At 44.0% G+C, this 27,977-nt stretch overlaps 1 protein-coding gene across 1 annotated transcript in view; it reads left to right on the forward strand.

Moving 5' to 3' along the window:
* The window catches only part of itpr2 (inositol 1,4,5-trisphosphate receptor, type 2), a 272,542-nt gene that overhangs the window by 128,458 nt on the left and 116,107 nt on the right, over nucleotides 1-27,977 (forward strand). Inside the window, exons 17-26 of the mRNA XM_073066048.1 lie at nucleotides 2,993-3,112; nucleotides 4,262-4,447; nucleotides 8,369-8,620; nucleotides 9,787-9,931; nucleotides 10,145-10,295; nucleotides 12,369-12,571; nucleotides 17,419-17,536; nucleotides 22,386-22,437; nucleotides 24,920-25,085; nucleotides 27,591-27,758. Of these exons, the coding sequence (XP_072922149.1) occupies nucleotides 2,993-3,112; nucleotides 4,262-4,447; nucleotides 8,369-8,620; nucleotides 9,787-9,931; nucleotides 10,145-10,295; nucleotides 12,369-12,571; nucleotides 17,419-17,536; nucleotides 22,386-22,437; nucleotides 24,920-25,085; nucleotides 27,591-27,758 (1,561 nt within the window). The remainder of the gene's footprint in view (nucleotides 1-2,992; nucleotides 3,113-4,261; nucleotides 4,448-8,368; nucleotides 8,621-9,786; nucleotides 9,932-10,144; nucleotides 10,296-12,368; nucleotides 12,572-17,418; nucleotides 17,537-22,385; nucleotides 22,438-24,919; nucleotides 25,086-27,590; nucleotides 27,759-27,977) is intronic.

Genomic DNA, 27,977 nt, shown 5'->3' on the forward strand with positions numbered 1-27,977 from the left:
CCAGAGGACGCTCACAAGAATGACCCCGTGAATGAAAGGGTTAACGTTTGAGGAGCATTTGATGGCTCTGGGCCTCCACTCCCTGGGGTTTAAGGAATGAGAGGGGATCATCTCATTGAAACTGTATGAATGTTGAAAGGACTAGGTAGAGTGGACATGGAAACAGCATTTCCAATAGTTAAGGGCACAGCCTCAGAATACAAGGACATCCATTTCGAACAGAGATGAGGAGGAATTTCTTTAGCAAGAAGATGGTGAATCTGTGAAATTTATTGACACAGACGATGGCTTGTTGACATATGGCTTTCTTTTGGAGAAGAAAAATCAAGTTTGTATTTGTTTTGTATGTATTTCCCCATACCTCTACACAGTAAGTCATGTATGGGACTATAAGTGAACATTATAATGTATACAAAGATTCCTGATTTAAGAAATAGAACATAGTACATAGAATAGTACAGCACAGTACAGGCCCTTCGGCCCACAATGTTGTGCCAACCCTTAAACCCTTCCTCCCATATAACCCCCACCTTAAATTCCTCCATATACCTGTCTAGTAGTCACTTAAATTTCACTAGTGTATCTGTCTCCACCACTGACTCAGGCAGTGCATTCCATGCACCAACCACTCTCTGAGTGAAAAACCTTCCTCTGATATCCCCCTTTAACTTTACACCCCTTACCATAAAGCCATGTCCTCTTGTATTGAGCAGTAGTGCCCTGGGGAAGAGGCATTGGCTGTCCACTCTATCTATTCCTCTTAATATCTTGTATACCTCTATCATGTTTCCTCTTATCCTCCTTCTCTCCAAAGAGTAAAGCCCTAGCTCCCTTAATCTCTGATCATAATCCATACTCTCTAAACCAGGCAGCATCCTGGTAAATTTTCTCTGTACCCTTTCCAATACTTCCACATCCTTCCTATAGCAAGGTGACCAGAACTGGACACACACACAATCTTGTACTTTGTACAATATTGCAATAGATCTTGACATTTTTGCTTTGACATAATTTATACCGGTATTTGTTTCCAGCTTAATTTATTATCTATTACCACTCCTAAAAATTTTGTTTCAGATACCTTATCAATTTCAACATCATTTATTCTAAGTTTACTATATGAATTTGGTACACGTTTTCCAAATTTTATGAGTTTAGTTTTACTTAGATTCAGTGATAATTTGTTAGTATCAAACCATTTCTTTATAATTTTTAGTTCTTTCTCCACTGTATCCAAAAGTTGTTTCAGATATTCCCCACTACAAAATATAGTTGTATCATCAACAAATAATATCCATTTTAATGTCTGAGAAACCATACATATATCGTTTATATACAAAATGAACAGCAATGGACCAAACTCTGAACCTTGTGGAACCCCACAAGTTACCCTCAAAAGTTTTGAATTTGAGTTGTTTATATGTACATACTGATCCTGTCTTCCAAATAACTACTTAACCAGTCATGTGCCACCCTTCTAATACCATATCTTTCTAATTTTGTTAACAATAATTTCTGGTCATCTGTGAGCTCTCTCTCTCCCAGGGTCATGAGGTGTCTCCCCAGCCCTAACGCTCACCCACTGGTCTATCAGGGGTCCCCCTTCACTCCAAATCCGTGAGGAAGTGCATTATTATTCAAGCAAGATTTTCCTCTCAGAAGGATCTAGAGCAGGGGTTCCCAATCTAGGGCCTACGGACAGCTTGGTTAATGGTAGGGGGTCCATGGCACAAAAAAAGCTGGGAACACCTGATCGTAAAGGAATTTAATGTTTCCTAAGTTGTTCCTTCCTGATAGCTGAACTAGTCTGCAGCAGCTGACGGGGAGCTTGGACAGCTCCCACCGTCCAGAGCAGGCAGTGGAGGTGGGAAGAAAGGACGCGGCAGAAACATGAGAAAGGCAAGAGGTCAAATGTAAATTTAATCCCTGGTCACCCTAGCTGAGAGTTTTGCCAGAGTGCTGCACCATTGCAATGAATGCAGTCTGTTGAAGTTTTTCCTCATCAACTAATTTGCTTTGCAAATTTCTGCAAATGCAAATTAATAATGTGACGAAGCACACTGGGAATTTTGAAGACCCGCAGGCCTTCTTGCTCCCTCTCCAGGGACATTTATATCAGTGGTAAAATCAGAGGGATTTCTGGAGGGGAGTAGGATAAGTTAGATTTAAATCAGATTCAGAAAGACAAATAAGGAGTTGAGCGTTTTGGATCTTGATGGTGCTGTTGTAATCCAAAGGTTTTACAAAATTCAAGAATGAGGCATAAAACTTGTTTATGTTTATTTGTTAAATGTTATAAGAGCAAAGAAAATACATGTCGAGGGAACAAAGAAAGGATCAAATTAAAAGTAGTTGTTGTCTTTTCATACTAAAGACTACTGATAATGAAATCCCATTGATAAAAATTAACCTATAAAATAGCCAGATTGATGTGGCATGACACCTGCTACTAAAATTAAGAAATTTCTAGGAAAATATAGAAGCAACTGTACTGTAATTACTGGAAAGTTCACTGAACAATTACATATATACAGTAAGTGATTATGTAAAAATACAAGCAACCATAGGAAAGTTAAACTACAAGAAAAATAATAATACTACATTGCAATCCAACAAATGAGAAGAAAAGAAAGCAGGAATGGAAAAAGAGAACAGGCCATTGGAATGAGTCTTTAACTTCTCGTTTTTTTCCCAACAAGTTTTTTGAAACTTTGTCTAGTGACAATGAGAGGCTTAAGTTCAAAGCATTTATGTTGTAGGTTTTCGCAAATAAAATGAAGTGAGGCATTTTATATTTAAGAAAAACCATAACACATTTATTGGACTCCAAAACCTCAACACAAGGCATGCTAAAAGTCCTTTATGTCATTACATCATCACATCAGACCAGCCTCTTAAAGTGAAACCCAAGACAATATGGGTGTTTGTGAATTATGTATATTTCCACCAACTGTGTTACCCTACAATGTCCAATGTGTTTTTGTTTTTCCAGGTTTCTGGATTATTTGTCAGACCTCTGTGTATCCAACAACATTGCCATTCCTATCACCCAAGAGCTCATTTGCAAATTTATGTTGAACTCATCCAATGCTGATATTCTCATTCAAACAAAGTAAGTAGCTGTGTCCTTTATAGGATTGGGGAGTTGCAGGCAATATGTCGTATATTTAATGCCTGCTTAGTGGCTGAGGGCTTGCTAATCAATTTCTATATACATCTAACCAGCTCAGGTAAATATGTTCTATATACATCTAAAGGTAAATGCATCAGCTCATTTGGGATTTATAGTTGGTGTGTATTGTGCTGTACAACACTGCGTCAGTCACTGAGTGTTCATCTGCCTTTGTGGCTATCAATGCAACTCTTTTTTTTCAGCCCACACGCCAACAGCAAATTTATTCCAGGTGAATCTCAAGTACACAGAGAAGATCCAGCACTGCAAATATCCATAAATATTTTCACAAAATGCTCATCACCACTTCAATTTTAATTGATTCTGTGTAAAACAACATTGTACGGAACGACGGAGCTAAAACCAAGCCATAACAGTGGTGCCAATCTGATCGAAGCCACTTGCTGTTTCTCTTGCATTTTCAATTTCTATTTCATAAACAAGCAATTTCAACAACTATGACTTTCAATGGGTGATGCTGTTAAATACTTTGGACTACGGTTTTGTTGAGTTGGGAAGATTGGAGATGATCTGAAATGGTAAATTGGTTTACTAGCGGCACTTGTCCCAAGGCACAGTGCAGCTCTTTGTTTTGCTTGCCATCCATACAGATTATTTAATTACAACAACACAAGGGAAAGATGATAACAGAATGCAGAATAAAGTGCTACAGTTAGAGAGAAATTGTGATGAGGGTAGACAATAAGGCTATGACCTGTGGAGTGAGAGGTCAAGAGATCATCTTATGCTAGGGGCAATAAGGATAGAAGCTGCCCTTGAATCTAATGGTATGTGCTTTCTGCCTGATGGGAGAGGGGAGACAAAGGAATGACCAGGGTGGGTGGGGGCTTTCATTTTGCTGTCTGCTTTACCAAGGTAGTAAGAAGTACAAATAGAGTTCATGGAGGGCAGGCTGGTTTCTGTTATGGGCCATGCTGTATCTGCGTCACAACTACCTCTGAAAAACTCCCTTAGTTAAAAAAAAATTACTAATCATTTTTTGAAGACATGCATCTGAAGGAATTAGCTGTTACAAAAGCCTTGACTCTTCTGTAATCGCAAGTGTGAATGTTTCTGATCTTTTGAAAGGCTGCTCTCGAATCGTGGGGATTTCAGCATTGAGAGCCCTCTGCTTGAGGAGGATGGTGAAGAGGATGAGGTCTGGTTGTACTGGATAGATGGAGACAAAGAACCTCATGGCAAGTCTATCCGTCTGCTCGCTCAGGAAGCGAAGGAGGGCAACAAAGAAGAAAATGACATTTTAACCTACTACAGGTAATTTCTGTTTAGCAATCAGAAAATTAAATTCATTTCCAAAAAAACCCCAAAAAACACTATTTTTTATCATTTAATGTACTGCTGACTGATTTGTGACTTTGCTCCACACATTTGATATTGTCCCTTACATCTTTGGTTGAACAAAATGCGTCAATGATTGGCCTTCTATCAGCAATTGAACCTGTTGCCTGTAGTGGGGGGTTCCTGGTAGGTGGAGACCCTCCCTCCTAGGATCTCTGGTGTAATTGGTGGGTTGGTGACATTTACTTGGTAAGGCAGTGGGTGTCTGAACCAATCAGGATCCAGGGCTCATGCTAAGGATCAGCACAGGCGAAGGGGAGGATGCTGTGAGCTTTTCGGGTGGGATGATAAGCAGTAAGGAGGAGTGGGACCTCAGGATATTTTGGGGAATTGTAGCAGCCTCCGAGAGACAGAATAAGACACAGGTGCAGAATTAGCCCATTTGGCCCATCAAGCCTGCTCTGCCATTCAATCAAGGCTGATTCTTTTTTGATTTTATTCTCCTGTCTTCTTCCTGTAGCCCTGAACTCCCTTACCAATCTAGAGCCTATCAATCTCTGCCATAAATACACCCGATCACTTGGCCTCCAGAGCTCTCTGTGGCCATGCATTCCACAGCTTCACCACCAGTGGCTGAAGAAATTCCTCCTCTGGTCGGTTATCCCTTATTCTGAGGCTGTGCCCTCAGATCCTAGACCTTCCCAGCAATTGAAACGTCCTCTCCACACCCACTCTATCCAGGTCTTTCAGTATCTGGGGAAGATACTCAACGAGACCCCACTCATACAGGCTCGGAGGTATCAAATGCTCCTCATAGATTAAACCTTTCATTTTGTGTGAACCTCCTCTGGACCCTCTCCAGGGTCAGCACCTCCTTCCTTAGATATGGGATGTGAGGGATAGGTTTGCTGAGGGTCCAAGATAAGGTTGGAAGTGGGGAAGTGGTCGTTGGAATGTTGGCAGAGCATCTCTCAGCATCCCGATTCCTGGTGCTGCACGTTCTCCCCGTGATTGCGTAGGTTTGCTCCTTCATTCCAAAAATGTGCAGGTGAGTCGATGACTTGGGCATTGTAAATTTCTTTCAGTTTGGGGAGGGGGCAGGAATGTGAAGGGAATAGGGTTCAGAGAAAATCAGTGTCAGGATGGGATTGCTATGTGCAGCAGGAATGAGCTCAACAGGTCGAACGGCCTGCTTCAATGCAGAAGGGAAATCTGAAGTATGGAAAGATATAACGAACTGGGAAGCAGGAAGACGATACACAGAATCAGAATCGGAATCTCGTTTATTATCACTTAGGTTTGTTGGGTACGGCAGCAGTACAATGCAAGACATAAAAATTACAACAAACATAAATAAATAGTTAAAACGAGTATAGTGAGATATTTAGAAATCTGATGGTAGAGGAAAAGAACCCTGCTAAAACACTAAGTGTGAGTTTTCAGGCACCTGTACCTCCTCCCTAATGGTAGTAATGTCCTGGGATGGTCAGGGTGGCATTACTAGTCAGGGAAAATGTCACAGCACTGCTCCATCAGGACAGACTGGAGAACTCGACAAGTGAGGTGTTATGAACTGAGAAGTAAGAAAGATATGACCACATTAATGAGGCTATTTTACAGATCATCCACAGTCTGATGGATTCTGAGGAACAAATTTGCAGAGAGATTGCAGACTGTTGCAAGAAACATAAGGTTGTTATAGTAGATGATTTTAGCCTTCCACATATTGACTGGGAATCCCATACTGTAAATGGACTAGATAGGATAGAGTTTGTCACATGTGATCAGGAAAGCTTTCTTCATCAGTGTGTTGAAGTCTTGATACTTGATCTGCTATTGGGGAATGAGACAGGGCAGATGACAGAAGTTTGTGTAGGGGAACACTTTGCATCTTTGGTCACAATGCGATTAGTTTCAAAGTAAATATGCACAAAGATAGGTCTGGTCCATGGGTTGAGAGTCTAATTGGAGAAAGGTCAATTCTGATGGTATCAGAAATTATCTGGCAAGTGGGGATTGGGACAGGTTGTTTTCTGGCAAAAGAGTACTTGGATAGTGAAAGGCTTTCTAACGTGAAATTTTGAGAGTGCAAGGCTTGTATGTGCCTGTCAGAATAAAAGGTAAAGATAACAGGTGTAGGTAACCTTGATTTTCAAGAGATATTGAGGCCTTGTTTAAGAGAAAAAAGGAGGTGCATAGCAGGTGTAGGCAGGTAGGAACAAATGAGGTGCTTATGGAGCACAAGAAATGCAAAAGAACACTTAAGGAAGAAATCAGGAGGTCTAAATGAAGGCATGAAGTTGCTCTAGCAGACAAGGTGAAGGAGAATCCTAAGGGATTCTACAGATATGTTAAAAGCAAAAGGATTGCAAGGGACAGAATTGGTCTGCTGGAAGATCAGAATGGTAATGCATGTATGGAGACAAAAGAGATGGCGAGATCTTAAATGGATTTTTTGCATCTGTATTTACTCAGGACTTTAGTAAGGTATTTAACAAGTTTCTGCATGGGAGGCTGGTCAATAAGGTTCAGTTGTTGGCCATTCAAAGTGAGGTAATAAATTGGATTAGACATTGGCTTTGTGGGTGAAGCCAGAGAGTGGCTCTGACTGGAGGCCTGTGACTAGTGGTGTGCTGCAGGGATCAGTGCTGGGCCCATTGTTGTTTTTCATCTATATCCATGATCTGGACGGTAATGTGGTTAACTGAGTCAGCAAATTTGTGGATGACCCCAAGATTGGGGGTGTAGTGGACAGTGAGGAAGGCAATCATGGCTTAATGAGGGATCTGCATCAGCTGGAAAAGTGGGCTGAAAAGTGGCAGATGGAATGTAATGCAGACAAGTATGAGATTTTGCACTTCGGTAGGACCAACCAGGGTAGTTCTTGCACAATGAACAGTAGGGCACTAAGGAGTGTGATAGAACAAAGGGATCTGAGAATACAGGTCGATAATTCACTGAATGTGGTATCACAGGTAGATAGAGTCTTAAAGAAAGCTTTTGGTACATTGACCTTCCTAAATCAATGTACTGAGTAGAGAAGATGGGATGTTATGTTGAAGTTGTATAAGATGTAGGTGAGGCCTAATTTGGAGTATTGTGTGCAGTTTTGGTCACCTACCTACAGGAGAGATATAAAAAAAATGTTGCAAGAGTACAGAGAAAGGATGTTGCTGCGTCTAGAGGACCTAAGTTTTCAGGAAAGATTGAATAGGCAGGACTATATTCCTTGGAGTGTAGAAGGTTGGGAGGAGATTGGATAGAAGTATAGAAAATTGAGGGGTATAGATAGGGTAAATCCAAGCAGGCTTTTTCTACAGAGGTTGAGTGGGACTTTCAACCAGAGGTCATGGATCAAGGGTGAAAGGTGAAAAGTTTAAGGGGAACATGAGGGGAAACTTCCTCACTCAGAGGATCGTGAGAGTGTGTAATGATCTGCTAGCACAAGTGGTGTATACGAGCTCGATTAAATGCTTAAGAGAATCTGGGATAGGTAGGTGTATGGTTGGCGTTCCTACCATCCATCTATTTACCCCGTAAACTTTTCACCTTTCACCCTTAACCCATGACCTCTGGTTGTAAGTCCCACCCAATGTCAGTGGAAAAAGCCTGGTTGCACTTACCTTATCTATATCATTCATAATTTTGTATACCTCTATCAGATCTCCTCTGTGATCCTGGAGCAGGTCGATGGGAGTAGGCAGCTTAAATGGTTCTGCATGTACTAGATGGGCTGATGGGCCTGTTTCTGTCCTGTACTCTTCTGTGACTATGACCTTAATAGGTCAGCATGATATCGTGGGCTGAAGGGCCCGTACAGTTCTATGTTCTGTGTTAAACTTTGCCCTGTCTTTGGTCATCACCCTCACCCTTCTCACTCACATCCTTGCCCTACAGGTACCAGCTGAACCTTTTCGCCAGAATGTGCCTTGATCGTCAGTACCTGGCTATTGACCAGATCTCGACTCAGCTCGGGGTGGACCTCATCCTGCGCTGCATGTCGGACGAGGAGCTGCCCTACGACCTGCGTGCGTCCTTCTGCCGACTGATGCTGCACATGCACGTGGACCGGGACCCCCAGGAGTCCGCCACCCCCGTGAAGTACGCCCGGCTGTGGGCAGAAATCCCCACCAAAATCACAATTCACGAGTATGTTTGTCTAAACTTTAGCACCTCCCAACATCTGCATCAAAAGAACAGAGCCACCAGTTGATGGGACATCATTTGTAAAGGGACATTACACAGTTAATGGCAGGACACTAAGCAGTGTTGATATACAGAGTGATCTTGGGGTTGAAGTCCATTTGCTCCCTGAAAGTAACTGAACAGTTTGATAGAGTGTTAAAGAAGGTCTACGGCAAGTTTACCTTTACTAGTTGAGGCTTGAGTTCAAGTGTCAAGGACTAATGCTGCAGCTTTATAAAGATCTGGTTAGGCTGCATCATTTCCATCAATGACCAACTCAGTCCAGTGATGTACTCAGGGTCAGCCTGCTTCTGGAGCCAGTGTACAACCCACTGGCCCTAACCTGTTCTCTCTGGAATGTGGGAGGATGGCACCCAGGGGAAACCCACACAGTCGCAGGGAGAACTTACCAACGCCTGAGAGACAGTGGTGGGAACTGAACCCTGATCGCCGGTGCAGTAAAGCATTGTACTAACTGCTATGCTACTGCACCGCCCTATTAGAGTGGTCCTTGTGACGCCCAAGGGAACGTTTGTTCTGTGACAGAGAAGGGGACGAGCAAATTGGTTGCAGGTAGGGAAGAAACAAGGGGGAGAGTGAACTCTTGTGGAAAATAAACATCACCATTAACCAGGTGGGCAAAATGGCCTCTTTCTATAACGTGGCCTTACACACATTGCCTAGACATTTAGAGTGTGCTTTCTGAAGAAAAGATTCCTAATCCCTACGTTTAACAGTTTTAAGAAACAAATTAATAGAAAATGGAAAAAGTATTTTCGTAATAAAATATTTAAAAATGTTTTGCTTTGACCTGCATTTGGCATTTAGTATCCTTTCCTCAGGACGCAACTGGGTATGTAGCTGTAATGCATTGGTATTACAATAATGTACATTGGTCCTGAGTCCTGATGAAACGTCTCAGCCCAAAATGTCGACTGTTTATTCCCCTTCATAGGTGCAGCCTGGCCTGCTGAGTTTCTCCAGCATTTTGTGTGTGTTACTCTAGTTTTCCAGCATCTACAGAATCTTTTGTGTTTATATATTGGTGTTATGGTGTGACAGCTGTGTAATTTATGGTTTGCTTGATGCTGGTCGAAGCATCTCCTTTAAAGGTTCTGATCTCTGGACAGGTACGACTCAGTCACAGACATGTCTCGTGATGACAAAAAGAACAAGTTTGCTCTCACGATGGACTTTGTGGAGGAGTACCTGAGGGACGTGGTAACCCAGCCATTTCCTTTTGGAGACAAGGAAAAAATCAAGCTCACATTCGAGGTGCGTAACAGAGCGTGGAGTAATTTAGTGACTTCTGCTGAAAATCCACCGCCCTTTTGTCTGCGGTAAAAATTGGGAGCTCAATCCCAGAATTTAACGTTGAAAGAGAATGAGCCCGATATATTTCAATTACAATTCCCCACTTCCCCACTGTCCTCATAAATGTTATCCAGTGTTGGTCAACTAACCAAATGATTTTCGATTTTTTTCCAGGTGGTGAATTTGGCTCGGAACTTAATATACTTTGGGTTCTACAGCTTTAGTGAGCTTCTGAGGCTAACAAGAACATTGCTGGCCATTCTAGACTGTGTTCAGAATCCCACATCCTCGTATTTAGAAAGACTAAGCAAGTTTCAAGATGGGGGTAAGTTCAGAGCGCTAAGTACCTTTTGTAAAGTTGTTAACGTACCTGTGTCCACCTCCTCACTGACCATTCCCTGAATGAAAAAGTTACTCCTCCTGTTCCTTTTAAATCTCCTCCCTCTAACCTGAAACTTTATCCCCTCTAGTTCTTGATTCCCCAATCCTGAGAAAAAGACTGTACATTCACCTTATCTATACCTCCCGTGATTTTATTTAACTCTATAAGATCAGTCCTTGTTCTCCTACATGCTAATGAATGAAGTCCTAGCCTGCTCAACCTTTCTCTATAACCCAGTCCCCTGAAATCCTGGCAACATCCACATAAGGATCTAGAGCTGTGTATATCGACCAGACAGGGTGCATGGTGGAAACCCATATCGAGGACCACAGGAGGTGAATCCATTTGGGTTACCCGGAGAAATCAGCAGTAGCAGAACATTGCATTCACAATGGCCATAGGATTGACTTTGATGACACAAAACTACAGTGTGGCGCCAATGTGTTTTGGGACCACCTGGTGAAGGAAGCCATTGAAATAAAACCAGAGGATAAGAATTTTAACAAAGGTTAAGGTCTTGCTTTAAGTAAGTACTGGAATTCGATTATGAACAAGGTGGGAGAGCAGAAACCTGACTGGATGAGGACTAGCCAATCAAGGAGGAGCAGAAGATGAGGCTATATATTCCTCTGACTAGACATGCTTAGATATCATCCCTGATGAGGATGGCGGAGTTTGCCACCAAATCAATACCTGTGCCCGGCTGGAAGCCTGAGAAGAGTTTATTCAACATCTACATAATTTTTCTCTGCATTCTTTCCAGCTTCTAAATTACAGAAGCCCACAAAAAGACAAGGGAACAGTACAAAGAAGTATTCCAAGTATAATGAGAAAAACCTTTGAAAGGAAAATAGTTGCTGGTATAGCATTTGCTGTTAAATTAGATGATTATCTACCTGCACTTCAAAATAAGTATTGTTGGATCCTGATGCTTCTGTGACCTCAAGTTTCTTCACAAGTCAAGGACGAAGGATAAAACTTATTTCTTATGTTCACCTTATTGAATGTCACAAGAGCAGAAATCAAACAAGAAAGTGGAGCTGAGAGCACAAAGGGAAGACAACGGGGAAAAAAAGTAGTTGTGGACTAGAGATATGAAATAAAACCCCATTGATAACAATTAACCTATAAAATAATCAGCGTGAGACCAGTTGCCATTTGGTTGATGGGAAAGGAGTTGAGTAACACATGTTGCTCTCATTGAAAGCTTTGTCTACCCAAGTGACTGAGTTTCCAAAACGGTGTATTGAATGGGAACTTGCTGAGCTTATAGATTTGTCCCTGTTTCTGGCCTCGCTCGCTGATTCACCAGGAGCAACAGCAGAACTGCTTCACATAGCCCGTGGCCTGATCCTTCAGTTTCATGGGCTAATTCCCTTTGATTCTGATGCACCATCAATAACACACTCTGAGACGTAAAAGCGAGGTACCGGCTTTTATTGACTGGAAGAAGGAACAAGCAGTGAGTGACCACCATACTACATCCTGGAGACTGAGAGGCTGGGCTCAAACCTCCATCACCTTTATACAGGGGTCTGTGGGAGGAGCCACAGGAGCAGTCAGCAGGGGGCGTGTCCAGACAGGTATATGTAGTTCGCCACAGATTCCATTCTTGAAATGAAAGTAAAGGGGCCTCACTGCCGCTGAGGACCCTCACTATCCAGGGCATGCCCTCTTCTCATCAGGGGGGCAGTACAGGAGTCTGAAAACCCACACTCAATGATCTAGAAACTGCTTCTTCACCTCCAGCACCAGATTGCTGAACAGTCCGTGAACTCTGTTATCATTTTATTTGGTGCCACTTGTTTATATTTGTGTTTTTATTTATTTATATTTTAATTTAGAGATATTTTATGCCTTTGCACTGTGCTGCTGTTGCAAAACAATAAATTTAACATCATCTAAGTCTGTGATAATAATTCTGATACTGATAAAGGCAGACCTCTGTTGAAAATAGATTGGCGGAAGGCAAGCTACCTTGGTTGAAACAAAGTGTTCTTGTGTGCCACCTTTCAGGGAACAACGTGATCAGGACAATCCACGGAGTGGGAGAGATGATGACGCAGATGGTTCTGAGCCGAGGGTCTCTCTTACCTGGAATTCTGGGGGAGGGCCACGACACCCCATCCAGGAGTGGGCAGGCGAAGCAAGTGCAAACCTTAGAAAATGAGGACGTGACCGTTATGGACACAAAGCTGAAAATAATTGAGATATTGCAGGTGTGCTTTTGATAGTTGAATTCCATTTTAACTGGCCCATTTTAAAGTGTCAGCATCTGGCAGCATGTTCCCTCATAGCAGGCAATGTCACCACATAAGGAGAAGGTTCAATCCTGAGGAATCCTGACAGGATGGAAGTGGGGAGGAGGTTTCCTCCTGAGGGGGATTACAGAACTGAGGAGTCACTATTTAAAAAAAGGCATCACCCATTTAAAACACAGATGAGGCAGTATTTTTCCTCTTCAGAGTTCTCTTCCTCAGAGGGCAGTGGAAGCAGAGTCTTTCAATATTTTCAAGGCAGAGGGAGATACCGGTAGGTACTTGATGAGCAAGAATGTGAAAGGTTACAGGTTGGTGGGAATGGAATAACCGTGATCTTACTCAATGTTGGAACAGGCTTGAGGGCTAATGGCTTGATTTCTATTCAGTCAAATTCAATAAAGGCAACTTGAAGTACAACAGGTAAATAATAATTAGCAAAACTAATTACTTGCTGGAACACTACCTCATTATTCTTTTTATCTCTGTACTATTTATTTAGAATAATTTTATGTCTTTTCACTGTACGACTGCTGCAAAACAACAAATTTCACCTAATCAGTGATAATAAATGTGATTTTGATTCTGGATTGCATAGAATTATCTAGCACAGGTGGTCTATGGAGCCTCCATTCACCCGTCTCCCTGTCAGTTTGTTATGATTCCTTTTTCATCATGTGCTCAGCTAACGTCCTCGAGCGTGCATCAGTGCTGTTCCCACAGATGGTTTCTTGTTGGGTTCATTGGTGACTCCCTGTTTTTAGATCTTCCCACATACATACAAGTAAATGAGGTGATGATGTGCATGTACCCGACTAACAGTGTTGCATCCATAGTGCGGTGCCACTGCATGATTTCATGCACCTTGCATCTGCAGGGAACACATGGTTCCTTGGTTGGTGATATCACATTTGCAACGTTCTGGACTACGTCTCTCATCTCCCTACATCTGCACCGTACGTGCATCAACCTCTAGTCCAGCTCCCTTGCAATTTTACAACTTCAGCTCTCTTCAGATCCCTCCTTACTCTATCGATCTCAATCTTTTCCCTCTCAGTAGCCCTATGCTCTTGTGATTCTAGTCTCCTGCTTGCCTCAACCTCCTTCATTGGGCATGTCTTTATTGCCTCTGGAATTCTTTCCCTGACCCTTTCGACATCTCATCATCCCTTTATTTACTTACAACCCTTAGACCATAAGACTGTAAGATTTAGGAGCAAAATTAGGCCATTTGGCCCTTTGAGTCTGCTCTGCCATTTCATCATGGCTGATCTAATCTTCAGCTCAGCCTCAATCTCCTGCCTTCTCCCCATATCCCTGCATACCCAGACCAGTCAAGAATCTGTCAATCTCTGCCTTCTCCCCATATCCCTGCATACCCAGACCAGTCAAGAATCTGTCAATCTCCTGCCTTCTCCCCGTATCCCTGCATACCCAGACCAGTCAAGAATCTGTCAATCTCTGCCTTCTCCCCATATCCCTGCATACCCAGACCAGTCAAGAATCTGTCAATCTCCTGCCTTCTCCCCGTATCCCTGCATACCCAGACCAGTCAAGAATCTGTCAATCTCTGCCTTTTCCCCGTATCCCTGCATGCCCAGACCAGTCAAGAATCTGTCAATCTCTGCCTTAAATATACATAAAGACTTGGTCTGCACAGCTGCCTGTGGCAAAGAATTCCACAGATTCACCACCCTCTGGCTAAAGAAATTCCTCTTCATCTTCATTCTAAAAGGGTGCCCTTCTATTCTGTGGCTGTGTCCTCTGGTCTTAGACTCTCCCACCATTGGAAACAACCTCTTCACATCTACTCTATCAAGGCATTTCAGCATTCAATAGATTTCAATGAGGCCACCCCTCATTCTTCTGAATTCCAGTGAATACAGACCCAGAGCCATCAAACGCTCTTCATATGACAAGCCATTTAACCCTGGAATCATTTTTGTGAATCTCCTTTGAACCCTTTCCAGTTTCAGCACATCCTTTCCAAGATAAGGGGTCCAAATCTGCCCATCATACTCCAGGTGAGGCCTCACCAGTGCTTTATAAATTCTCAACATTACATCCTTGCTTTTATGTTCTGGTCCTCTTGAAATGAATGCCAACATTGTACTGCCTTCCTCACCACAGATTCAACCTGCAAATTAACGTTTTGGAGAGTCCTGCACGAGGACTCCCAAGTCCCTTTGTGCCTCTGGTTTTTGTATTTTCACTCCATTTAGAAAGTAGTCAGCCTTTCATTTCTTACACCAAAGTGCATGACCATACACTTCCCAACACTGTGTATTCCATCTGCCATTTCTCTGTGCATTGTCCTAATCTGTCTAAGTCCTTCTGTAGCCTCTTCACTTTACCCTCCAACTATCTTCACATCACCTGCAAACTTTGCAACAAAGCCATCAATTCCATCATCTGAATTGTTGACACATAATGTAAAAAGAATTGGTCTCAACACAGATGCCTGCGGAACACCACTAGTCACCAGCAGCCAACCAGAAAAGGCTCCCTTTATTCCCACTCTTTGCCTCCTGCCAACTAGCCACTGCTTTATCCATGCTAGAATCTTTCCTGTAATACCATAGACTCATAACTTGTTAAGCAGCCTCATGTGTGACATCTTGTCAATGGTCTTCTGAAAATCTAAGTCCACAACATTACCAATTCTCCTTTGACTATCTTGCTTGTTACTTTTTCAAAGAATTCCAACAGATTTATTGGGCAAGATTTTCCCTTGACTATGGCTTATCTTATCATGTGCTTCCAAGTACCCTCATCCTTAATAATCGACTCCAACATCTTCCTAACCACTGAGGTCAGACTATCTGGCCTATAATGAATAAACTCTTCTCAGGTTTCCAGCCGGTTATAGGTATCAATTATAACTGACAAACTTGGTTATGACAAATGCCATCTTTTTCAGGGTTGATGCCTGGATATGTCTAGTCTAGTGATATGCCTGTAGTTCATTTGTCCTGATTGGGTAATCCTCATCCCATCAGGTTTCTGCTCTCCCTCCTTGTTTACAATTGAATTCCAGTTCTTACTTAGAGCGAGATCTTCATCTGTGTTAAAATTCTTTTCCTCTAGCTTTATTTCAATGGCTTCCTTTACCGAGTGATCCCAAAAGCCAATGGTGTGGCATGGTAGTTTTGTGCGTTCAGAATCAATCCTGTGTTCATTGCGAATGCTGTGTTCTGCTACTGCTGATTGCTCCTATATTTCCATGGTTTCTGGAAGAATCTGCAGGATCCTGAAGAAATACTGGATTAATATCATCCACAAACCCGTAAGGAAGCTCAAGTCACAACTTATGCGGGTCAAAGAAGACCTGGGACCTAGATCAGCAGGCGTTTACAGAACTCCCGTGAATGCACAGCAGTGTATGTGGGCCAGATGGGACGTACGGTGGAAACCTGCATCAGTGAGCACAGGAAGTGTATCTGTTTGGGCTACCTGGAGAAATCAGTGATACCAGAACATTACATTCACAATGCCTATAGGATTGACTTCGAAAGTACTGGTCTATAGTTTCCTTTCTTCTGCTTCTCTCCCTTCTTGAAGAGTGGAGTAACATTTGCAATTTCCCAGTCTTCTGAAACCACTCCAGAATCTAGTGACTCATGAACGATCATTACTAATGCCTCCGTGATTTCTTCAGCCAGCTTTTTCAGGACTCTGGGGCACACAACATCTGGTCGAGCAGACTTACCTATCTTTAGACCTTTCAGTTTCCCAAGAACTTCCTCAAATAACTATAAATCAGGGGTTTCCATCCTGGTGTCCACAGACTCTTCGGTTAGTGGTAGGGGTCCATGGCATAAACGATGTTGGGAACCCCTGCTATATACAGTTCAGTTTTGTCCCATAACACTTCATGGAACAGAACGGCACAGAAACTGGACCTATGGCCCACAGTGTCTGTGCCAAACATGACGTCATTTTAAACCAGTCCCATCTGCCTGTATATAGTCTATATCCCTCCACTCCCTGCCTGTTCATGTGCCTGTCTAAACTCCCCATAAATGTTTCTATTGTACCTGCTTCCACTACCTTCTTCTGGCCGTGCACTCTCGGCACTTACCTCTCTCAGTGTAAAGTAAGCTTGCCTCACAAATCGAGTTTAAACTTCCCCCTCTCACATTAAAGTTCTGCCCCTTAGTATTTGACATTTCTATCCAGAGAAAAAAAATTCTTTATGCATTTCATAATTTTATCTAGTTGGCCTGTGGTCCTTGTAAAATGCTTTACAAATGTAAACACCATCTATTCCCTACCCTCATCAATCATCTTCGGCACCTCCTTAAACTACTCTAACAAGTCTGTAAGATTTGACCTCACTGGCGTGAAGCCATGACTTATGGTTGTTTTAACAAATGAATAAATGCAAATAGTTGCTGTGGAGTGTGGGGGAGTTTTGGGAGATTCAGACCATAAGATATAGGAGCAGAATTAGGCTATTCAGCCCATCGAGTCTGCTCTTTCATTCTATCGTGGCTGATTTATTATCCCCTCAACCCCATCGTCCTGTCTTCTCCCCGTAACCTTTGAAGTCCTGACTAATCAACTTCCCCTTTAAGTATATGCAATGTTAGCCTCTGCTGCTGTCCATGGCAATGGATTCCACAGATTCTCTGGCTAAAGAAATTTCAAGATAATAGGAATAAATATTTTCTAGTTACAGCAGATTAATGGTTTTTATTTTGATTTAAAAATAAATCTGAACATATTGAATCTCATTACCTAACTAGAGTCCTGCTGTGTTCTATCTCTATGCTGCTTATGATTATAAAAAAGGACTTGTTCTTCAGTTCATTCTTAGTGTCAGACTGGACTACCGCATCTCCTACATGCTGTCCATCTACAAGAAGGAATTTGGAGATAGTAATTCCTCTGACTCCTTGACAAGCTCACCGACAGAGACCACAGGTGAGTGAAACACACCCCGAACTGTGGTGTGAAACCTGCAATCAGAGTGAATTACAAATGACATCTTCTGGTTTACTTGAGGGTAAATCACAGCAAGTGATAGCCTTCTGTTGTATCCTTGGGAAGCTTGCCAGGGAACTAAGAAGTTTATTTACTGGTGAAGGCCAAGTTTACAAGGAATGTAAACTTCTAAGTGGCAGTGAGAGGTATACATCGCACAAAGTGCCTTGTCTGTGAGATGTGGCTGATGCGACCTGTCTGTTTTTCTAATCAGTGGTAATGAGGTCTCTCTTTGTGCCAAAATAATGAAAACAAGAAGTGCTGTAAATATCCCAGCAGGTCAGTCAGCTTCCGGGCAGACCAATGATCCTTATCCTCTGATACCAGATTCACTGCAACACCACTGTCAGGGCCTGTCTGCCCTACAGCACCCACCATTGCCACCTTCATTTCTCTCTGTTTCCCCCTTTTCCCCATGCCCTCTTTTCTTTCCTCTTTCTTTCCCATCCACCTCTTCGTTTTGCTCCTTAATCCCCCCCCCCCACCCCATTTGTGGGGCTGATCGGTGACACAGGTCAGCGTGTCTTTAATTTCATTCTTGTGCTGTGGGCAAAATTGCCAAGGTTCCTGCACCTAGTGATCCTGTCATTAGGGTGGAGATGAGGCGAGGGAAGGCAGCTTAAGTTTAGAGTTACAGAGTCATAGAACAGGCCCTTCAGCCTATCTAGTCTGCACCGACCTGTTATCTGCTGAGTCCAATCCTTCCCTCCAAATTTCTCTTAAATGTTGAAATCAAACCTGTATCTACCACTTCCACTGGCAGCTCCTTCTACAGCAACATCACTCTCTGGGTGAACAAGTTCCCTTTAAATATTTCACCTTTCACCCTTACCTTTGACCTCTAGTTCTATTCTCACCCAATCTCAGTGGAAAAGCTTGCTTACATTTACGCCTCTCACTTGCATCATACATCAGGGTGCTCCCTTCAGTTACTTGACGAGGTAACCATAGCCTTTGGCCAGGAACAGATGCCACCAGGTGGTGCCCAACCTTCATAGAGCATTTTGACCCTTAACCACTACACTCTCCAGTTGGCGGGTCAGCAGTGGTGGCCAAGTTACTGCCCTTCTGTTCCTGACTTTGAGCTCAACTCCTCTCACCTGCCTCTCATCCAGCAAGAGGCTCTTTCTGCTTCCTCCCCATCCTGCGAGCTGCTTGGTTCTTGCTCTTTTCATCAAGGCCCAGCACAGACAGCAACGTTCATGCCAACCTTGCCAGCCGGTCTCTTTTTACACCTCTCCTGCTCCAGTGTGTCAGCAAGGGACAACAGGACCTCGTCATGGTGCCACCTATACCCTGCTTGCACATACACCTCATAATATTGTATACCTCATTTTCCTATGCGCCAAGGAATAAAGTCCTAACCTATTCAACCTTTCCCTAAAACTTCCTCAAAGCCTGGCTACAACTTTGTAAATTTTCTCTGTACTCTTTCAATCTTATTGATATCTTTCCTGTAGGTCAGTGACCAGAACTGCACACAACAGTTTCTTATCTGTGTGGTCCTATGACAACCAGTGTGGGCCTCTTATCAGAATCAGAATCGGGTTCAGTCTCACTGGTCTATCACATGAAAGTAGTTTTACAACAGCAGTACTTTGCAATACATAATAAGGAAAATTATAAGTTACAATAACCAGTAGATAGAAATAAATTAAACAAGTAGTGCAAGAAGAGAAAAAATACGAAGGTAATGTTCTTGGGTATATTGTCCATTCAGAAGTCTAATAGCAGAGGGGAAGAAGCAGTGTTGTGCTGCGTAGTGGCCCTTCCATAACCAATGGCGATGCAGCCAGCTAGAATGCTCTTCATTGTAGAAATTTGGCAAGTGTCTTTGGTAACATACCAATTCTCCTCAAACTCCTAATGAAATATAGCTAATGTCGTGCCTTCCTGGTAACTGAATCAATATGTTGGGCCCAGGATAGATCCTCAGAGATGTTGACAGCCGGGAACTTGAAACTGCTCGTGCTTTCCACTCTGATCCCTTGATGAGGACTGTGTATATTCCCTCGACTTTCCCTTCCTGAAGTCCACAGTTAATTCCTTGGACTTACTGACGTTGAGTGCATGGTTGTTGCTGTGACACTGCTTAACCAGCTTTTCTGTCGTGCTCCTGTATGCCTCTCCTCACTGTCTTCAATTCTGCCAACAATTGTCGTGTCACCAGCAAACGTACAGTATTGATGATGCCTGAGCTGTGCCTAGCCACACAACTGTGTGTGTGGGGAGAGTAGAGTAGTGGGCTAAGCACACACACCTGAGCTGTGCCTAGCCACACAACTGTGTGTGTGGGGAGAGTAGAGTAGTGGGCTAAGCACACACACCTGAGCTGTGCCTAGCCACACAACTGTGTGTGTAGGGAGAGTAGAGTAGTGGGCTAAGCACACACACCTGAGCTGCACCAGTGACAGTCAACGAGCAGGAGATGATATTTCTGATCTGCCGAGAACTCAAGGATCCATTTGCAGAGGCCCAGGTTTTCATGCTTGTTGGTTAGAGCTGAGGATATGATTGTGTTGAACGCTGAGCTGTAATCAATAAACAGCAGCCTGACGTAGGTATTGCTGTTGTCCAGGTGATCCAAGGCTGAGTGGAGAGCCAGTGAGACTGCATCCATTGTTGTGGTGATAGGCAGTTTGCAGTGGGTACAGGTCCTTGCTTATGCAGGAGTTGATTTCTATTATGGTAGATGTGAATGCCGTTGGGTGATAGTCGTTGAGACAGCCTGCCCAGCTCTTCTTGGGCACTGGTATGATTGTCGCCCTTTTGAAGCAGGTGGGAGCCTCCAATTGCAGCAGAGAGAGATTGGAGATGTCCTCGAACACTCTCGTCTGTTGGTGGGCCCAGGTTTTCAGAACCCTACCAGGTACACCATCAGGGCCTGACACCTTGTGAAGGTTCACCATCTTTAAAGATGTTCTGACATTGGACTCTGAGTGACAGTCACAGGGTCATCAGATACTGCAAGGATTCGCACAAGTGTAGCTTTATTCTCCCTTTCAAAGTGTGCGTAAAATATGTTATTTAGCAGCCTGTCCCAGACCTCTTGCTTCTCTGAAGTAGGTTAAGAGGTGACTTGATAGAGGTATACAAGATAATAAGAGGCATAGATCAAAAGGACAAAAAGAGGTTTTTTGCCAGGGCAGAAACGGCTAATATCAGAGTGGGGTGGGGGTAAGTTTTAAGGTGACTGGAGGCAAGTATGGGGAGGATGTCAGAGGTAATTTTTTTTTTACAGAGAGTGATGGGTACATGGAACACCCTGGCAGGGATGGTGGTAGACATAGGTACAATAGGGGCATTTATAATGAACCATCATTAATATCCAGAACCTGTTTTGGACAGAATTTGGGTAGGGTGAAGTTTTGAGTGATCTCTCACTTGGGGATGGAAGGTTAGCTCTGCATGTGGATGAAAGCAAGGGGGGCTATGGGGCAACGGGGGCTGAAGGGCCTGTACTGTTCTGTCTTCTGCCTTCTAGGCCCTTGTGAACTGCTTGTCAGGGTACTGCTGGAGCTCCCCCAGAGCTGTTTGGGAAGTGTTGAACAGTGTGGATCTTGTAATGTTAGAGATGGGTGGCTGTGACCTGGGGAGTTTGGAAGAATAATCAATCTGTGACTACCTCAGTGTCGGACATCACTGGCTTGGGACGTGCAGGGAAGAAGCATTATGGAGTAATGCTGTAGCCACGGTGAGAGGTTGCTAACGGACTGAGTGTTTAACACAGTGAACGGGGGTACCTGTCAGGTGGTACCTGGTGCTTGTGCCGTAGGAGCAGCGCTTGTCTGGAATTTGGGAAGTATTCTAGCTTAAGTTCGGGTGGGGGAAAGTCAATGGGGAATTGGACAGTAAGTCAAATTGAGGGTGAAATGTCAGCAGAATGGAGCAGCTGAGTCTAGAGTGACTTGGTATGTCCGTTGTGAGTTTCTATGTATGAGGCGGAATCTGGCAGCGTGAAATTGCACAGCTGGGTTTGTAAAACTTGCAGAATGTTTTAGGAACTACTGTAATTGAGATATGCACAAAAATAAAGAGTAGATAGTGATTCAGAACTCTTAAACAAGCTTTCTTTTTAATCACACAATGGTGAGTGCATTTGTGTGTGCTTGATAGCATTATGAAATAGTGGTGGCTTGTGGCAAAAAGTTTAGCTTAACTGTTACAGCGGCAGTGATCTGGGTTCAATTCCCGTTGCTATCTGTAAGTTCTCACTGTGACCGCGTGGGTTTCCTCTGGGTGCTCCAGTTTTCTCCTACATTCCAAAGATGCACGGTTAGGGCTAGTGAGTTGTGGGCCTGCTGTGTTAGTGTCAGAATTATAGTGTCACATAAGGGCTGCCCCCACACATCTCAGACTGTGTATGTCATTAATGGAAATGACTCATTTCACCGTATGTTTTGATCTTTAGATATACATGTGACAATGAAAAAGCCACTCTCTTAAAAATAATCTCTTAATCTCTAGTGAGGGTGCAATTTATTTCTGATGATCAAGTGAAGCACAAAATGCAGAAGTTTTGATTAAAAGGGATAAGCATCGACGAGTAAAGTAGGAGCAGGCACCACAGGGGAAGAAATTGGTGTGGACGGGAGGGTGGGGTGGGGGTGACTTGGGCATGAGGTGTGGTGAGAAACAGACAACTGATCCAATATTGCATCTGTCCCACCAAATTCCGAATGACCCTGTGGTTTCATCACCACCTCTCATGCTCTCACAGATAGGGAGGTGATGAAGTCTGACCTTTTTCACAGTCACCACCTGTAAAGTTGTGCTTTATTTTATACAGTGCCAGACCTGGAGGCTATCGGAGAGCAGGCAGAGACAATGTTTGCAGGAAGGTAGGAGCCATTCCCATGTGGTTTTTGTTTAACCTTGTATTTCTAAAAGCCAATTCCTGTTTCATTTTACTCTGGTGCTGGCACAATGAGACTGGAGAGCCTGTGTGATGCTGCCAGGAGTCTTTTATATCTCCATTCATTTGTGTTCCCGCCGGCATCACCGGGAAAGCGGCAAAGCAACCTGCCAATCCACCTCTGCTGAGTTTACATGACCACATATAGTCAGGACTTACAAATCCTTTTCCATATCCTGTGGTAGCAATAAATTGGTAATTCAGAAAATTAAACATGCACAAAGGTCTTGCTTGAAGAACTGGAATTCGATTGTAAACAAGGTGGGACAGCGGAGACTGGATTGGATGAGGACTAACCAATCAGGAGGGACCAATTACAGGGGTATAAATACCACTGGACTAGACACGCTTAGATATCGTTGCTGATGAAGACAGCAGAGTTTGTCATCAAAATGTTGATTAAAATCATTATCTGTACCCGGCTGGAAACCTGAGAATAATTTATTTGTAAACATGCCTTGTTTTTTTTCTTATAACCCATCATGTTAAAATGTGGGTACGTTGATCCCCATTTAGTGCTAGAGCTGTTCATTATAATACTTTGCTCCTCCACTCTGAGGTGCAGCCCCTCTCCCTGACACTTTAAGGACACCCCCTTTCCAGGCTGTGCCTGAACCCTGAGTGTGGAATCCTGCTGCCCCACCGATCTGGGACCACCCTGCCCACTGGTGCTTCACCCCACAGCTCGGTGAGGAGCGGCTGCCCAGCAGGGTGGGTGCTGGCTGGGCTGGAGGGCAGGGTGTGGGTTGTGCTGTGACTGGGGCCCGAGCGCGGTGAGGGTGGGCAGACTCCAGGTGTCGATTGGTGGGAGCTGCTCCATCCCCACCTCCTCTCCCCACTCAGCTGACCGTCCCCTCTACAGCTGGGAGATTTTTCCAAGGTAACACACAAGCACTGAGTTTGTTCCCATCACAACCGGAGTGGCTACAAGCAGTTCTACCTCCCACCCACCCACAGCTCACAAGCTCTTGTTGAGTGGGATTCGTGTTGCACTCGACCACTTCTGTCTTCATGATTACTTACGGAGAGAATCATTACCAGCCACATCAATCAACGCTGTTAAGCCAACACCCCCCCCTCCTGACAAAGCCATGGCTGAGGTGAGTCCTTCCCCGCGAGACCATTAGGTGTCACGTCAATTCATCACCACCACCCCCGCCTCTCAGGCGGAAGGTCAGGGGTTGAAGGCTCAAATGTAATCTGTGCACTAAGAAGAGGGCTGTACTCTGGCAGGGTTAATGTAATTAAACCCAGACCTGAGCATCTCTCGCAGGGTGGATGTAGGGTGAAGCCATTTTAAAGGCCCTATGTCTAATGCAACCAGTGCAGTAAAGGTGGCCTCCCTGCCATTGATCCCATTGTTGTTTATGCAATCTCACTGTGTTTACATCGGCAGTGATCTTCCCTACAAGGTTTGTTATTGTCTCATGTACCAAGGTACAGTGAAAAGCTTGTCTTACATACTGTTCAAATCATACACAGTGCAGTGATGTAGAACAAAGTGTAACAATAACAGAATGCAAAATGAAGTGTAACAGCTACAGAGAAAGTGCATTGCACATAGAGAGTAAAGCGCAAGATCATAACACGTTAGATCGGGAGGTCAAGAGTCCATCTTATCATTCCCGGGAACTATTCAGTGACCTTATAACAGCGGGATAGAAGCTGTCCTTGAGCCTGGTGGTAGTGTTGTACCTTCTGCCCAATGGGAGAGGCAAGAAGAGAAAATGTCTGGGATGAGTGGAATCTTCTGTTGGCTGCTTTACTCAGGCAGCGAGAAGTGTAGATAGAATCCATGGAGGGGAGGCTGGTTTCTATGATGTGCTGAGCTGTGTCCACGACTCTGCAATTTCTTGTGGTCACAGACAGAGCAGACACTGTACCAAGCCGTGATGCATCCAGATAGGATGCTTTCTATGGGAATCAATAAAAATTGGTAAGAGTCAATAACGACAAGCCAAATTTCTTTGGCCTCCTGAAGGAATAGAGGCATCGGTGAGCTTTCCTGTCCATATGGCTGAACCAGAACAGGCTGTTGTCGTTAATCACTCCCAGGAACTTGAAGGTTTGAACCTTCTCAACCTCAGCACCACTGATGGAAACAGGAGCAAGGGCACAGACACCCGCCACCCGCCCTGAAGCCAATGGGCAGATGATTTGTTTTGCTGACCCTGAGGGAAGGGTGGTTGTCATGATGTCATGTTACTATGCTCCCTATCTCCTTCCTGTACTCCGACGCATCATTACCTGAGCTATGGACTGCTTCCCATCTTGTGCAGCCATGGTAATGGTGGCTCTACCTAATGGGAGCTACTTGTGTGAAGAGGAGGCAGCTGTTAAAGCTCCAGTCTCATTGTTCTCAAGAATGACCTGAACTTCCTGGTGATATGCTATGTCTCTCTCTGCAGTCAGGAGAGGAACTCGGTGGAACTGGATGATGAAGGGGGGCGGACGTTCTTGCGAGTCCTCGTCCACCTGATCATGCATGACTATCCCCCTCTCGTGTCCGGTGCCCTACAATTGCTCTTCAAACATTTTAGCCAAAGAGCGGAGCTCCTCCAGGCTTTCAAACAGGTACAAAATCCTCTTTAAATACTTACAGCAGTTCCTACATCCAAGGCCCTCTTCTCCATTTCTGGTCCTAGAGTGGTATAGGACAGAAGCACACTAAATCTGCCCCCATTTACCCAGTCCTGCACTACAATGTAGAAGATAGAACAGTATAGCACAAGAACAGGCTCTGTGGCCCTCAATTAATTAAACCAGTATTTAAATACCTAACTAAACTAATCACGTCTGTCTACAAAATGTCCACGTCCCTCCATCACCAGCACACTCATGTACCTATCGAACTGCCTCTATCGTATCGGCTTCCAGTGTATTTCAGGCACCCACCACTCTCTGTGTAAAAACACTTGTCCTACTTATCTCATTTGAACTTATTCCCTCTCACCTTAAATGTATGCCCTCTGGTACTAGACTCGTAATACCAGATGTCCTGTAATTTCATACAATTCTATCAGGTTTTCACTCAAGCCTCTGCTACTCCAGAGACTGAGCTTGTCCAACCTCCCCTTACGAAACATACCTTTTCATCCAAGCAGCACGCTGGTAAATCTCTTCTACATATACCCTCTCCAAAGTCTCCACATCTTTTGTATAATTTGGTGACCAGAATTGAATGCAATACTCCAGATATGGCCTAGCCAGAGTTTTATAAAGCTGGAACATAACTTCTTGACTCTTACTTTGACTAATAACGACATTCCATATTATTCTCCACACATTTCCATCAACTCTCTGTTAACTCTACCACTCACCTACACACTAGGGACAATTTATAGTGGCCAATTAATCCGTGAATTCACACGTCTTTGGGATGTGAGAGGATCCACATCACGAAGGGTGGTTAAGAAGGCGTATAGTGTGTTAGTCGAGGGATTGATTGAGAGTGTGAGGTAATGTTGCAGGTCTATAAAACCCTGGATCCAAAACATTCTGCAGATGCTGGCAATCCAGAGGAAAAACCCAAACTGATGGAGGAATTCTGCAGGTCAGGCAGCACCTATGATCATAGCTGAGTTTCTCCAGTATTTTGTGTTTGTAGCTATATAAAGCCTTGGTGTCAGGGAAATGGAGAGGAGGTTTGACCGAAAGGAGAGCTGCTGAGATGAGATAGTGGTGAGCGTCAACTTTAATGATAAACTGCAAAATAGCAAACCTCAAGGGGCCACAAAACAAGACAGAATGGATACTAAACTCACAGACAACAAGGTAACTGAAGACTAGGAGCAACTGGTTGTGGCTGGTTGCTTCGAATGAGTGAACAAGGACTGTGGATGAGGGCTGAGCTTAAATAGGCTGCAGGTGACAAGTGGCTGGTAACTCCTGTTAACTGGTGGAGACTGGAAGGAACCTGAATGTGCAGGCCTGATACTTTGGTTAGGCCACACTTGGAGTATTGTGTTCATTTCTGGTTGTATTAATATAAGAAGGATTTAGATGCTTTAGAAAGGATGCTACCTGGATTAGAGAGCATTCTATGAGGACAGGTTGAGTGAGTTAGGGCTTTTCTCTTTTGGAGCAAAGGAGGATGAGAGATGACTTAATAGAGGTGTACAAGGCGATAAGAGGCATAGATCGAGTGGATAGCCAGAGACTGTTCCCAGGATGGGAACCGCTAATATGAGAGTGCATATTAAGGTGATTGGAGAAAGTATGGGGGGCATATCAGAGGTAGATTTGGGGGAAGAATGACTCCAGCTGGAGGAGGAGTAGGGGAGGGTGTCTGGGCTGATGGAGTGAGGGAGTCAGATGGATACACCTGTGGAATTACAGTTGCCACAAGGGTCAGTGGAATGCTCCTAGAGATAAATGGGCAAGTAAGCAGCTCATCTGATAGGGTCCCCAGTGCAACTCTGCAGAGGGAAGACCTCGCTCTCCCAGGAAAAGCATGATTGAATGGCAGAGCAGACTAGATGGGCCAAATGGCATAATCAGTACTTAGTACATGAATGGGAGGGGTGTGGAGGACTATAGCCTAGGAGTGGGTCAAAGTGACTAGACAGAACAATAGTTTGGCATGGTCTTGATGGGCCAAAGAACCTGTTTCTGTGCTGTAGTGCTCTATGACTCTGTGATCCTATGTCTTACTGTCTTAGAGCCAACCGAGGTCTCTCCCAGAGTAACTTGGGAAAAGTCTCTTTCTGATTCCCATTGCAGGGAGAATAATGTCCCGCAGAAGTCATGTGGGGCACGACAGGAAATTCCATGCCAGATTCCCAGTGAGAAGATGGAAAAGCAAGTGTTGGAAAGATGAAAGCTTGGGAAAGAAACTGTGGAACTGAGTCACAGGCAGCTGACAGCTTCACTTCCAGCTTGGGGCTGAAAGATGTTTGGGACTTGCGTGAAGCTGGAGCTGAGGGAATGGGGAGTTTCCAGAGGGCTCTCAGTCCGAAGGAAGCAATGCGGATTGGGAGGGGTCAGGCCTTGGGGCTGGAACCTGATCACAACCACAGAAATGTTCCACTGCCTGATGTGTACGGTACGGTATTCACAGCCTTTCTTCTTGTGTTCCAGGTCCAGTTACTTGTCTCTTCTCAGGATGTGGATAACTACAAGCAGATCAAAGCTGACTTGGACTTGCTACGCCTAACAGTGGAAAAATCCGAGTTATGGGTGGAGAAGAAAGGGAATTATAGCAGCAGTGAGAACCAGGCTGAAGGAGCAGATGATGTGAAGGCCGAGGTTTGTTAACAATTTGGGCCTGGTGTTCTCATCCCGCTGGGGTGGATGTTTCCCTGTAATCTGCCTGAATGCAGTGTCATGGCTGCAACATTTAAAGTATAAGTTTCCTCTAAACAACTTCAGCATCTGTGACTATTTTTTGATGGCGGTATAAGAGTGATCTAGGCTTTTCATGAAACTGGCCCAACTTACAGGTTAAATGAATCATTGCTTCCCTGT

This window comes from Hemitrygon akajei, chromosome 14 (assembly GCF_048418815.1).
Source record: "Hemitrygon akajei chromosome 14, sHemAka1.3, whole genome shotgun sequence".
NCBI classification, from domain to species: Eukaryota; Metazoa; Chordata; class Chondrichthyes; order Myliobatiformes; family Dasyatidae; genus Hemitrygon; species Hemitrygon akajei.